Consider the following 15,212-nt stretch of genomic DNA (forward strand, 5'->3'; position numbering starts at 1 on the left):
TGGGTGTCATGGTACATTAGTCATTAAAAGTTGGCATGCCGGTACAGCAGGCGGTGAAGAAGACAAATTGTATGTTGGCCTTCATAGCAAGGGGATTTGAGTATAGGAGCAGGGAGGTCTTACTGCAGTTGTACAGGGCCTTGGTGAGGCCCCACCTGAAATATTGTGTTCAGTTTTGGTCTCCTAATCTGAGGAAGGACATTCTTACTATTGAGGGAGCGCAGCGAAGGTTCACCAGACTGATTGCCGGGATGGCAGGACTGACATATAAGGAGAGACTGGATCGACTGGGCCTGTATTCACTGGAGGTTAGAAGGATGAGAGTGGATCTCATAGAATCATTTTAAATTCTGACAGGACTGGACAGTTAGATGCTGGAAGAATGTTCCCGATGTTGGGGAAGTCCAGAACCAGGGGACACAGACTTAGGATAAGGGGTAGGCCATTTACGACTGAGATGAGGAGAAACTTCTTCACTCAGAGAGTTGTTAACCTGTGGAATTCCCTGCCACAGAGAGCTGATGATGCCAGTTCATTGGATATATTCAAAAGGGAGTTAGATATGGCACTTACGGCTAAAGGGATCAAGGGGTATGGAGAGAAAGCAGGAAAGAGGTACTGAGGTGACTGATCAGCCATAATCTTATTGAATGTTGGTGCAGACTCGAAGGGCCAAATGGCCGACTCCTGCACCTATTTTCTATGTTTCATCTGGAGGCTGACCCTTGCTGACATCAGCCAAAGGCATGGGGTTAGTTAACACGCTTATGCCAATGACCTCCAACTCTACCGCTCCAGCACCACCCTCGACCCCTCTACTGCCTTGCTGCTGTCAGAAGGTTGTGGGTTCAATTCCCGCTCCAGAGATCCAGAGACTTGAGCACAAAAATCTAAGCTGACACGCCAGTGCACGGCTGAGGGAGCGCTGCTCTGTCAGAGGCGCTGTCTTTCGGATGAGACGTAAAAGATCCCATGGCACTATTTTGAAGAGGAGCAGGGGAGTTACCCCTGGTGTCCTGGCCAATATTTATCCCTCAATCAACATCAGTTTTAAAAAAAAGATTATCCGGTCATTATCACGTTACTGTTTGTGGGTGGGAGCGTGCTGTGCACAAATTGGCTGCTGCCTTTCCTACATTGACAACAGTGAAAAAAAAAGCGCTTTGGGACATCCGGTGGTCGTGAAAGGCGCTACACAGATGCAAATCTTCCTTCCCCCACCATTACCTACCAACCAACCTCTCCCTCCTCGCCACCCGCTTGAACCTGTGAGCTGCTTTGTGTGGGGGGGGGGGGGGCTCACAGCTCTTTCCACTCCCCATACAAAGACGCCGGGACTTACAAAAACAGGCCCTGCAGATGACCATCCTGTTCTCCCAGAGCGTCGCTGGCCCGTTAATGAGCGTAGGCGGCTGCGCGCGCAGGCCGGGTCAGGTGACCCCCCCCCCCCGAAGGCGGGAGTTTTGTTCGGGAAGCTTCGGCCGGGCCCGCCGTCGCTCAGCACCGGCCTCCGGTAAGTTCCTCCGCCCCGTCACACCGCATTACAGCAGCCCGGCGCCTCACAGAATTGGGCGGAGGGGGAATTGGGACGAAAGGATAATGGTTTTAAAAAAAAACAATCCAATCCTGCGTCTCTTGATACACACAAGCAAGTTTAAAAAAATAAGTTCAGCTTTTATTTTAAAGCCAATGTTTGCCATACGGTGTAAAGCGATGTTTAAAAAATGTCAAAATGAATTGTAATGTTCTCAACCCTGGTGTTCAGTCAGTGTCTCTTTTTAAAGGTGCAGTGTCTTCATTCAAAAAAACCTGTGAGCATTATTTTGAGGGGGTAGTATGGCCCTTTTGGCATTGTCGCTTGCAATTAACTCGATACATGAAGACAGCTAATATCTTTTGTTATGTGCTTATAAAAACAGCTTTTAAAACGTTTTGACGAACAGCTTTTCAGCAGTGCCACTTTAAGAGGATTGAACTGCCACTGTTTTTGGGATACAGTGTTCTGAGCAATATTTATCCCTCAACCAACATAACAAAAACAGATTATCTAGTCATTATCACATTGCTGTTTGTGGGAGCTTCAGTGTGCAAATTGGCTGCCGTGTTTCCTACCTTTCCAACAGTGACTACATTCCAAAAGTATTTAATTGGCTGCAAAGCACTGAGATGTCTGTTGGTTGTGAAAAGCACTATATAAACGTAAATCTTTCTTTTACAGCATATGTGGAAGAGTTGTCAGCATACTGCTTACACATGGTAGTATCGTGATGCTCTCATCTTCCAGAACCAAGTGATTGCTTGTCACTTGCTGATTGTAGTGACACTCCTAGTTAAAGACAGCAAAATGTACATCATGCTCCAGGTAAGTTCATTTTGTGTATTTTCTGCGACTGGAGCTAGCTTGGCTGGTGGCTTAAAGGGCTGCGTCATCACCCCAACCCTCTTCTCAATCTTTCTCGCCGCCATGCTCCACCTCACAGTCAACAAGCTCCCCGCTGGAGTGGAACTAAACTACAGAACCAGTGGGAACCTGTTCAACTTGTGCCGTCTCCAGTCCAGGTCCAAGGCCATCCCAACCTCTGTCGTCGAACTACAGTACGCGGACGATGCCTGCGTCTGCGCACGTACAGAGGCTGCACTCTAGGACATAGTTGAAGTATTTACGAGGTGTACGAAAGCATAGGCCTTATGCTAAACATCCGTAAGACAAAGGTCCTCCACCAGCTTGTCCTCACCGCACAGCACTGCGCCCCAGTCATCAAGATCCACGGCGCGGCCCTGGACAACGTGGACCACTTCCCATATCTCGGGTGCCTCCTATCAACAAGTGCAGGCATCGACGACGAGATCCAACACCCAGTGCGCCAGTCCAGCCTTCGGCTGCCTGAGGAAAAGAGCGTTTGAAGACCAGGCCCTCAAAACTGCCACCAAGTTCGTGGTCTACAGGGCTGTATTAATACCTGCCCTCTTTTATGGCTCAGAGACATGGACCATGTACAGTAAACACCTCAAGTTGCTGGAGAAATATCACCAGCGATGCCTCCGCAAGATCCTACAAATCGCCTGGGAGGACAGACGCACCAACATCAGCGTCCTCATTCAGGCTAACATCTCCAGCATTGAAGCACTGACCACACTCGATCAGCGACGCTGGGTAGGCCATATAGTCCGCAAGCCAGACACGAGACTCCCAAAGAAGTGCTCTTCTCTGAGCTCCTTCACGGCAAACGAGCCAAAAGTGGGCAGCGGAAATGCTACAAGGACACCCTCAAAGCCTCCCTGATAAAGTGCAATATCCCCACTGACACCTGCGAGTCCCTGGCCCAAGACCGCCCTAAGTGCAGGCAGTGCATAAGAAATAGGAGCAGGAGTAGGCCATACGGCTCCTCGAGCCTGCTCCGTCATTCAATAAGATCATGGCTGATCTGATCATGGACTCGGCTCCACTTCCCTGCCCGCTCCCCATAACCCCTTATTGTTTGAAGAAACTGTCTATTTCTGTCTTAAATTTATAGAAACATAGAAAATAGGTGCAGGAGTAGGCCATTCGGCCCTTCGAGCCTGCACCGCCATTCAATGAGTTCATGGCTGAACATGCAACTTCAGTGCCCCATTCCTGCTTTCTCACCATACCCCTTGATCCCCCTAGTAGTAAGGACTACATCTAACTCCTTTTTGAATATATTTAGTGAATTGGCCTCAACAACTTTCTGTGGTAGAGAATTCCACAGGTTCACCACTCTCTGGGTGAAGAAGTTTCTCCTCATCTCGGTCCTAAATGGCTTACCCCTTATCCTTAGACTGTGACCCCTGGTTCTGGACTTCCCCAACATTGGGAACGTTCTTCCTGCATCCAACCTGTCTAAACCCATCAGAATTTTAAATGTTTCTGAGATCCCCTCTCATTCTTCTGAACTCCAGTAAATACAAGCCCAGTTGATCCAGTCTTCCTTGATAGATCAGTCCCGCCATCCCAGGAATCAGTCTGGTGAACCTTCGCTGAACTCCCTCAATAGCAAGAATGTCCTTCCTCAAGTTAGGAGACCAAAACTGTACACAATACTCCAGGTGTGGCCTCACCAAGGCCCTGTACAACTGTAGTAACACATCCACGCCCCGTACTCAAATCCCCTTGCTATGAAGGCCAACATGCCATTTGCTTTCTTAACCGCCTGCTGTACCTGCATGCCAACCTTCAATGACTGATGTACCATGACACCCAGGTCTCGTTGCACCTCCCCTTTTCCTAATCTGTCACCATTCAGATAATTGTGTCTCTGTTTTTACAACCAAAGTGGATAACCTCATTTATCCACATTATACTTCATCTGCCATGCATTTGCCCACCCACCTAACCTATCCAAGTCACTCTGCAGCATCATAGCATCCTCCTCGCAGCTCTCACTGCCACCCAACTTAGTGTCATCCGCAAATTTGGAGATACTACATTTAATCCCCTCGTCTAAATCATTAATGTATAATGTAAACAGCTGGGGCCCCAGCACAGAACCTTGCGGTACCCCACTAGTCACTGCCTGCCATTCTGAAAAGTACCCATTTACTCCTACTCTTTGCTTCCTGTCTGCCAACCAGTTCTCAATCCACGTCAGCACACTACCCCCAATCCCATGTGCTTTAACTTTGCACATTAATCTCTTTTGTGTGGGACCTTCTCAAAAGCCTTCTGAAAGTCCAAATACACCACATCAACTGGTTCTCCCTTGTCCACTCTGCTGGAAACATCCTCAAAAAATTCCAGAAGATTTGTCAAGCATGATTTCCCTTTCACAAATCCATGCTGACTTGGACCTATCATGTCACCTCTTTCCAAATGTGCTGCTATGACATCTTTAATAATTGATTCCATCATTTTACCCACTACTGATATCAGGCTGACCGGTCTATAATTCCCTGTTTTCTCTCCCTCCTTTTTTAAAAAGTGGGGTTACATTGGCTACTCTCCACTCCATAGGAACTGATCCAGAGTCTATGGAATGTTGGAAAATGACTGTCAATGCATCCTCTATTTCCAAGGCCACCTCCTTGAATACTCTGGGATGCAGACCATCAGGCCCTGGGGATTTATCGCCCTTCAATTCCAACACAATTTCCCGACTAATAAGGACTTCCCTCAGTTCCTCCTTCTTACTAGACCCTCTGACCCCTTTTATATCTAGAAGGTTGTTTGTGTCCTCCTCAGTGAATACCGAACCAAAGTACTTGTTCAATTGGTCTGCCATTTCTTTGTTCCCCGTTATGACTTCCCCTGATTCTGACTGCAGGGGACCTACGTTTGTCTTTACTAACCTTTTTCTCTTTACATATCTATAGAAGCTTTTGCAGTCCATTTTAATGCAAGCTTCCTCTCGTACTCTCTTTTCCCTGCCCTATCAAACCCTTTGTCCTTCTCTGCTGAGTTCTAAATTTTTCCCAGTCCCCGGGTTCGCTGCTATTTCTGGCCAATTTGTATGCCACTTCCTTGGCTTTAATACTATCCCTGATTTCCCTTGATAGCCACGGTTGAGCCACCTTCCCTTTTTTTTTAAAATTTATTCAATGTCCCAGCCTCCACAACTCTCTGAGGCAGCGAACTCCACAGATTCACAACCCCCAGAGAAGAAATTTCCCCTCATCTCAGCTCCAAACAGGCAGCCCCCCCCCACTCCAAGATCATGCCCCCCAGTTCTAGTCCCCCCCCACCAGCGGAAACACCCTGCCCGCATCCACCCCGCCAAGCCCCCTTATAATCCCACACCCTTCCATAAGATCACCTCTCATTCTTCCGAACTCCAATGAGCAGAGGCCCAATCCACACAACCTCTCCACATAAGTCAACCCCCTCATCCCCGGAATCAACCTAGTGAACCTTCTCTGAACTGCCTCCACAGCAAGTACATCCTTTCGCAAATATGGAAACCAAAACGTAGTACTCCAGGCATGGCCCCACAGCTGCAACAAGACTCCCCTGTTTTTATACTCCATCCCCTTTGCAATAAAGTTCAAGATTTCATTGGCCTTCCTTGTCACTTGCTGTACCAGCATACTATCCTTTTGTGTTTCATGCACAAGTACCCCCCAGGTTCTGCTGTACTGCAGCACTTTGCAATCTTTCTCCATTTAAATAATAACTTGCTCTTTGATTTTTTTTCTGTCAAAGTGCATGACCTCACATTTTCCAACATTATACTCCATCTGCCAAATTCTTGCCCACTCACTTAGCCTGTCTATGTCCTCCTGCAGCCTCTTTATGTCCTCCTCACACATTACCCTTCCTCCCATCTTTGTATCTCCTCAGCAAACTTGGCTAGGTTACACTCAGTCCCCTCTTCCAAGTCATTAATATAGATTGTAAATAGTTGGGGTCCCAGCACTGATCTCTGCGGCACCCCACTAGTTACTGATTGCTAACCTGAGAATGAACCATTTATCCCGACTGTCTGTCTGTTTTCTGTTTGTCAGCCAATCTTCTATCCATGCTAATATATTACCCCCAACCCCGTGAACTTTTATCTTGTGCAGTAACCTTTTATGTGGCACCTTGTCAAATGCCTTCTGGAAGTCCAAATACACCAAACCCACTGGTTCCCCTTTATCCACCTTGTTCGTTACATCCTCAAAGAATTCCAGCAAATTTGTCAAACATTACTTTCCTTTCATAAATCCATTCTGACTTTGCCTGACCAAATGACTTTTCCAAATGTCCTGTTGCTGCTTTTTTAATAATGGATTCCAACATTTTCCCAATCACAGATGTTAGGCTAATTGATTTATAGTTTCCTGCTTTTTGTCTGCCTCCTTTTTTAAATAGGGGTGTTACATTTGCAGTTTTCCAATCTGCTGGGACCTCCCCAGAATCCAGGGAATTTTGGTAAATTACAACCAATGCATCCACAATCCCTGCCGTTACTTCTCTTAAGACCTTAGGATGCAAGCCATCAGGTCTAGGGGATTTATCTGCCTTTAGTCCCATTATCTTACTGAGCACCGCCTCCTTAGTGATTGTGATTGTGTTAAGTTCCTCCCCCCATAGCCCCTTGACTCTCCCCTGTTGGAATATTGTTCGTGTCCTCTACCGTAAAAACTGATACAAAATACTTGTTTAGAGTTTCTGCCATCTCCATCTTCCCCATTACTAATTCCCTGGTCTCGTCCTCTGAGGGACCAACATTTACTTTAGCCACTTTTTTTTTTTTCTTTTTATATACCTATAGAAACTCTTGTTATCTGTTATATTTTGTGCTAGTTTACTTTCGTAGTCTATCTTCCCTCAATCATTTTTTTAGTCATTCTTTGCTGGCTTTTTAAAACTTCCCAATCTTCTGTCCTCCCAGTAGTTTTGACCACTTTGTATGCCCTTGTTTTTAATCGAGTGAAAGGTTATGGGGAGCGGGCAGGGAAGTGTAGCTGAGCCCAAGATCAGATCAGCCATGATCTTATTAAATGGCGGAGCAGGCTCGAGGGGCAAAATGGCCTAATCCTGCCCCAGATTCTTATGTTATTATATTAATGTGTCCAATATGATAAATTCATTTTGCATCCGAGAGGGCGCTGAGCACCTCGAGTCTCCAACGCCGAGTGCAGGCAGCGGAAAGAGCGTGCGGCAAACCAGTCCCATCCACCCCTTCCCTCAACGACCACCTGTCCCACCTGTGACCGAGTCTGTGGCTCTTGTATTGGACTGTTCAGCCACCAAAGAACTCACTTCAGGAATGGAAGCAAGTCTTCCGCGACTCCGAGGGACTGCCTATGATGATGATTGGGTAATTACATCATGTGGTATGGCACTAAGCCAGATAATAAGGTCCAGGTTATCCCTCTGGTCTCAGCTAACTTGGCCAATCTCAATTGGTTTTGGTGCCCCGGGCAGGGGCACAATCAGCCAGGGTTTCAACTATCAAATGGCCTTGCTATAAGTTATGCATGGAATCATGCAGTACAGTGGGAGACCAGTTGGCCCACAATGCCTGTGCTGGTTTGTTGAAAGAATTATTCAATTAGTCCCACTCCCCTGCTCTTACCCCATAATCCTGCAAATTTTCCCTCCCAAGTATTTATCCAATTCCCTTTTGAAAGTTATTATTGAATCTGCTTCCACCACCCTTTCAGGCAGTGCACTCCGGATCATACCAACTCACAGCATAAGTAACATTCTCCTCGTCTCCCCGTTCCCCAGTTCTCTTGCCAATTATCTTAAATCTTACCGACCCTTCTGCCAGTTCTCTATCTCCACTCTATCAACAGCCCTTCTTCATATTAAATCTCCCCTTAACATAAGAAATAGGAGCCAGGAGTAGGCAATACGGCCCCTTGAGCCTGCTCCGCCATTTAATACGATCATGGCTGATCCGATCATGGACTCGGGTCCACTTCCCTGCCCCCTCCCCATAACCCTTAATCCCTTATCGGTTAAGAAACTGTCTATTTCTTAAATTTATTCAATGTCCCAGCTTCCACAGCTCTCTGAGGCAGCGAATTCCACAGATTTACAACCCTTTGAGAGAAGAAATTCTTCCTCATCTCAGTTTTAAATGGGCGACCCCTTATTCTAAGATTATGCCCCCTAGTTCTAGTCTCCCCTATCAGTGAAAACCACCTCTGAATCCACCTTGTCAAGCCCCCTCAATCTTATACGTTTCAATAAGATCACCTGTCATTCTTCTGAATTCCAATGAGTAGAGGCCCAACCTTTCCTCATAAGTCAAGCCCCTCATCTCCGGAATCAACCGAGTGAACCTTCTCTGAACTGCCTCCAAAGCAAGTATATCTTTTGTAACTATGGAAACCAAAACTGCACGAAGTATTCCAGATGTGGCTTCACCAATACCCTGTATAACTATAGCAAGACTTCCCTGCTTTTATACTCCATCCCCTTTGCAATAAAGGCCAAGATTCTATTGGTCTTCCTAACCATTTGCTGTACCTGCATACTAACCTTTTGTGTTTCATGCACCCCCAGGTCCTGCAGTACTGCAGCACTTTACAATTTTTCTCCATGTAAATAATAACTTGCTCTTTGATTTTTTTTCTGCCAAAGTGCATGACCTCTTACTTTCCAACATTACGCTCCATCTGCCAAATTTTTGCCCACTCACTTAGTCTGTCCTTTTGCAGAGTTTGTGTGTCCTCACACATTGCTTTTCCTCCCATCTTTGTATCATCAGCAAACTTGGCTATGTTACACTCGGTTCTTTCTTCCAAGTCATTAATATAGATTGTAAATAGTTGGGGTTCCAGCACTGATCCCTGCGGCACCCCACTAGTTACTGGTTGCCAACCCGAAAATGAACCATTTATCCCGACTCTCTGTTTTCTGTTAGTTAGCCAATCCTCTTTGCTCCTCAAATCTCTCCAAGTAACTGAAATCCCTCATCTCTGGTACCATTGTGGTAAATCTTCTTCGCACTCTCTCCAAGGCTCACTGTCCCCTGAAGAATGACTCCAGTGTGTGAGGTACCAGAGGGCAACCAACATCTGTGAAATCATAACTAAACGTCAGGAGAAGGCGGCCGAGGGCAGAAATACTGGAGGCAAGGAAGCCAAATTAACATTGGTAACCTAAACCAAAGCATATATAGAAATTCTTTTTATTTTAACTTTAGAATTTTGCGAATAAAATATTTCTGCAAAAGGGGTCTATTGTTTATCCTGTTCGTTGCCCGTGATTATTTTACCAATTTCGGTGGCACTGAGAAAGTGGGAATCACCACCAAAGTAGTTTTACTGTTTTAGTTAATTTGTATGTCCTGCTATTTTCTTCTCTTCAAAACCCCTGCCCTTCCCCTGATTGTCAGCTAGGAGTCATTCCTAACCCAATTTTTTTCCCTAACTCTTCAATTTTTTCTCTTCTAAAGTCACTGACTCAAGCCGGGGTAGGGATTGTCAGACACCTGCAGTTTGCTGGTACTTTGCACAGTGGTTAGTCTTCATCTATTAGACTGATTATTGGCAAGCTTTTCAGCTATGGGGCAATCATAGGCACATCTGATTGGTGACACCCATTGGAATTTAATTTATTCTTTAAATAAAAACAAAACAAAGCCTTTTTGAGGGAACCTGATGGGAACTGAGGGTCCGATGGGGAGGGGAAGAGGAGAATTGGGGGGGGTGGGGGGGTGATGGTGGAACGGAGAACAAGGGGTTAAATAGGTTATTCATAGGTGATCAAGTAACATATCAGATACTTGGAATGGGTTGGGAACATGCAGTTTCCAACATAAGACAGCGAGCAGGAATTCTGGCTATCTTTTAATCATCTCTCCACCCCCTCCCCCACCATATAAGGTTGCTGAGTCGAAGTTTAGAGCCAGTACTGTTACCCTAGCTGAGACCACCTAACTCCGCAAAGCCTTGTGTATATGGATTAGCAGCACACTGCTCACTCATTCATTGGGGCAGCTAGATGACTGCAAGTTGTATACACAAAAAAATCTTATGAGAAATTTGCAATTTCCCACATCTGAACTTCCCAAAATTCTTGCATAAAATTTTGATGCCTTTTTTCTCCTTTCCTGTAGAGACATATTAAACGATTGAAAGATTAAGAGAGAAACCGGTGCAGAGAGCTGTTGAGAAATGGACCGATACAATGAGTTAAAAGTTCTGCTGAAGAAGTGGGAGTCTTCGTTCTTTCAGGAACACAAGCGGAAGCCAAATAAGGTAGGTGCTGAGCACAAGGTACAAAGTGTCAACAGTTTGAAAACCCAGCAGAAACGCTGTCTGATCAAGCTAGCAGCTCCTGAAGTCACAGGCTGCACAGCTTCCAGTAGGCATTAGTCCGAGGCAGGCAACCAACAAATATAAACTGACCATAATAAGAACATAGGAAATAGGAACAGGAGTAGGCCATACGGCCCCTCAAGCCTGCTCTGCCATTTAATAAGATCATGGCTGATCCGATCATGGATTCTGGTCCACTTCCCCGCCCGCTCCCCATAACCCCTTATCGTTTAAGAACTGTCTATTTCTGCCTTAAATTTATTCAATCTCCCAGCTTCCACAGCTCTCTGAGGCAACAAATTTCACACATTTACAACCCTTTGAGAGAAGAGATTTCTCCTCATCTCCGTTTTAAATGGGCAGCCCCTTATTCTAACATTATGCCCTCTAGTTCTAGTCTCTCCCATTAGTGGAAACACCTCTCTGCATCCACCTTGTCAAGCCCCCTCATAATCTTATACGTTTTGATAAGATCGCCTGTCATTCTTCTGAATTCCAATGAGTAGAGGCCCAACCTCCTCAACCTTTCCTCATAAGTTAACCCCCTCATCTCCGGAATCAACCTAGTGAACCTTCTCTGAACTGCCTCCAAAGCAAGTATATCCTTTCGTAAATATGGAAAGCAAAACTGCACGCCGTATTCCGGGTGTGGCCTCACCAATACCCTGTATCGCTGTAGCAAGACTTCCCTGCTTTTCTACTCGATCCCCTTTGCAATAAAGGCCAAGATTCCATTGGCCTTCCTGATCACTTGCTGTACCTGTATACTATCCTTTTGTGTTTCATGCACAAGTACCCCAGGTTCCGCTGTACTCCAGTACTTTGCAATCTTTCTCCATTTAAATAATAACTTGCTCTTTGATTTTTTTTCTGCCAAAGTGCATGACCTCACACTTTCCAACATTATACTCCATCTGCCAAATTTTTGCCCGCTCACTTAGCCTGTCTGTTCTTTTGCAGATTTTTTGTATCCTTCTCACATATTGCTTTTCCTCCCATCTTTGTATTGTATCGTCAACAAACTTGGCTACGTTACACTCAGTCCCTTCTTCTAAGCCGTTAATATAGATTGTAAATAGTTGGGTCCCAGCACTGATCCCTGCAGCACTCCACTAGTTACTGATTGCCAACCCAAGAAGTAACCATTTATCCCGACTCTCTGTTTTCTGTTAGTTAGCCAATCCTCTATCCATGCCAATATATTACCCCCAACCCTGTGAACTTGCATCTTGTGCAGTAACCTTTTATGTGGCACCTTGTCAAATGCCTTCTGGAAGTCCAAATATACCACATCCACTGGTTCCCTTTTATCCACCTTGTTCGTTACATCCTCAAAGAATTCCAGCAAATTTGTCAAACGTGACTTCCCTTTCATAAATCTATGCTGACTCTGCCTGAATTATGCTTTTCCAAATGTCCTGCTACTGCTTCTTTAATAATGGACTCCAACATTTTCTCAACCACCGATGTTAGGCTAACTAGTCTATAGTTTCCTGCTTTTTGTCTGCCTTTTTTAAACAGGGGCGTTACATTTGCAGTTTTCCAATTTTTCCAACCCTCTCATTTCTGGAATCAACCAAGTGAACCTTCTCTGAACAGCCTCCAATGCAAGTGTATCCTTAAATACAGAGACCAAAACTGTATGCATAGAAACATAGAAAATAGGTGCAGGAGTAGGCCATTCGGCCCCTCCAGCCTGCACCGCCATTCAATGAGTTCATGGCTGAACATGCAACTTCAGTACCCCATTCCTGCTTTCTCACCATACCCCTTGATTCCCCTAGTAGTAAGGACTTCATCTAACTCCTTTTTGAATATATTTAGTGAATTGGCCTCAACAACTTTCTGTGGTAGAGAATTCCACAGGTTCACCACTCTCTGGGTGAAGAAATTCCTCCTCATCTCAGTCCTAAATGGCTTCCCCCTTACCCTTAGACTGTGTCCCCTGGTTCTGGACTTCCCCAACATTGGGAACATTCTTCCTGCATCTAACCTGTCTAACCCCGTCAGAATTTTAAACGTTTCTATGAGGTCCCCTCTCATTCTTCTGAACTCCAGTGAATACAAGCCCAGTTGATCCAGTCTTTCTTGATAGGTCAGTCCCGCCATCCCGGGATTCAGTCTGGTAAACCTTCGCTGCACTCACTCAATAGCAAGAATGTCCTTCCTCAGGTTAGGAGACCAAAACTGTACACAATACTCCAGGTGTGGCCTCACCAAGGCCCTGTACAATTGTAGCAACACCTCCCTGCCCCTGTACTCAAATCCCCTCGCTATGAAGGCCAACATGCCATTTGCTTTATTAACCGCCTGCTGTTCCTGCATGCCAACCTTCAATGACTGATGTACCATGACACCCAGGTCTCTTTGCACCTCCCCTTTTCCTAATCTGTCACCATTCAGATAATAGTCTGTCTCTCTGTTTTTACCACCAAAGTGGATAACCTCACATTTATCCACATTATACTTCATCTGCCATGCATTTGCCCACTCACCTAACCTATCCAAGTCGCTCTGCAGCCTCATAGCATCCTCCTCGCAGCTCACACTGCCACCCAACTTAGTGTCATCCGCAAATTTGGAGATACTACATTTAATCCCCTCGTCTAAATCATTAATGTACAGTGTAAACAGCTGGGGCCCCAGCACAGAACCTTGCGGTACCCCACTAGTCACTGCCTGCCATTCTGAAAAGTCCCCATTTACTCCTACTCTTTGCTTCCTGTCTGACAACCAGTTCTCAATCCATGTCAGCACACTACCCCCAATCCCATGTGCTTTAACTTTGCACATTAATCTCATGTGTGGGACCTTGTCGAAAGCCTTCTGAAAGTCCAAATATACCACATCAACTGGTTCTCCCTTGTCCACTCTACTGGAAACATCCTCAAAAAATTCCAGAAGATTTGTCAAGCATGATTTCCCTTTCACAAATCCATGCTGACTAGGACCTATTATATTACCTCTTTCCAAATGCACTGCTATGACATCCTTAATAATTGATTCCATCATTTTACCCACTACCGATGTCAGGCTGACCGGTCTATAATTCCCTGCTTTCTCTCTCCCTCCTTTTTTAAAAAGTGGGGTTACATTGGCTACCCTCCACTCCATAGGAACTGATCCAGAGTCAATGGAATGTTGGAAAATGACTGTCAATGCATCCACTATTTCCAAGGCCACCTCCTTAAGTACTCTGGGATGCAGTCCATCAGGCCCTGCGGATTTATCGGCCTTCAATCCCATCAATTTCCGCAACACAATTTCCCGACTAATAAGGATTTCCCTCAGTTCCTCCTCCTTACTAGACCCTCCGACCCCTTTTATATCCGGAAGGTTGTTTGTGTCCTCCTCAGTGAATACCGAACCAAAGTATTTGTTCAATTGGTCCGCCATTTCTTTGTTCCCCGTTATGACTTCCCCTGATTCTGACTGCAGGGGACCTACGTTTGTCTTTACTAACCTTTTTCTCTTTACATATCTATAGAAACTTTTGCAATCCGTCTTAATGTTCCCTGCAAGCTTCTTGTCGTACTGCAGTACTGCAGTACTCAAGGCCTCACCAATACCTTGTACAGTTGTAGTAGGACTTATCTGCTTTTATACTCTATCCCCCTTGCAATAAAGGCCAACATTCCATTTGCCTTCCTGATTACTTGCTGTACATGTATACTAACTTTTTGTGTTTCATGCACAAGGATCCCCAATTTGCATTTTTTCTCCATTTGAATTATAATTAGCTTTTCTATTTTTTTCTGCTGAAGTGGATAACCTCACAGTTTCCCACATTATACTCCATCTGCCAAATTTTTGCCTACTCACTTAACCTGTGTATATCCCTTTGCAGATTTTTTGTGTCCTCCTCACAATTTGCTTTCCCACCCATCTTTGTGTCATCAGCAAACTTGACTACTTTACGCTCGGTCCCTTCATCCAAGTCATTAATATAGATTGTAAATAGTTGAGGCCCAGCACTGATCCTTGCGGCACCCCACTAGTTACTGGTTGCCAACCGGAAAATGACCATTTATCCCGACTCTGTTTTCAGTTCGTTAGCCAATCTTCTATCCATGCTAATATATTACCCCCAACCTCGTGAGCTTTTATCTTGTGCAGTAAGAGTATGCCCCTTGTTTTTCAATTCTATGTTCAATAGAAACTTCCTGGATCTAGTTCCTCTATACCACAAAACACTTTAAAGATCTTTGATCAAATACTCATCCCAATTATCTCTCTTTTGAAGAAAGTGATGTTCCATTCTAAACAATCTTTCCTCATAACCCGGCCGCCTTAAGTTCAGGAGTCAGTCTTGCAGTCCTCCTTGGGACTCTTGAATAATTCTCTGCCTGTAATATGGAGACAAAAATGGAGCACAGTACTCCACATGCAATCTCACCAAGGGCAGATACAACTTCAAAAATTAATTTGATTTCTAAATTACACCCTTAGCTGTGCATCCCCTCTGTCCTTTTGGCCTGCCCATGAGCACCGAAGTG

General features: G+C 45.2%; 1 protein-coding gene across 3 annotated transcripts in view; it reads left to right on the forward strand.

Moving 5' to 3' along the window:
* The first annotated feature begins 1,432 nt into the window (after positions 1 to 1,432).
* recql4 (RecQ helicase-like 4) overlaps positions 1,433 to 15,212 on the forward strand; it is a 93,152-nt gene continuing 79,372 nt past the window's right edge. For 2 of the 3 annotated variants that reach the window (XM_070881803.1, XM_070881806.1), the window contains exons 1-3: positions 1,433 to 1,513; positions 2,219 to 2,362; positions 10,515 to 10,656. In XM_070881803.1, the coding sequence (XP_070737904.1) occupies positions 10,573 to 10,656 (84 nt within the window). In that variant the 5' untranslated portion in view covers positions 1,433 to 1,513; positions 2,219 to 2,362; positions 10,515 to 10,572. Of the gene's footprint in view, positions 1,514 to 2,218; positions 2,363 to 2,982; positions 3,155 to 10,514; positions 10,657 to 15,212 lie in introns of those variants that run through there. The other variant, XM_070881805.1, reaches the window with a different exon arrangement.

This window comes from Pristiophorus japonicus, chromosome 5 (genome assembly GCF_044704955.1).
Source record: "Pristiophorus japonicus isolate sPriJap1 chromosome 5, sPriJap1.hap1, whole genome shotgun sequence".
Lineage (NCBI taxonomy): Eukaryota > Metazoa > Chordata > Chondrichthyes > Pristiophoridae > Pristiophorus > Pristiophorus japonicus.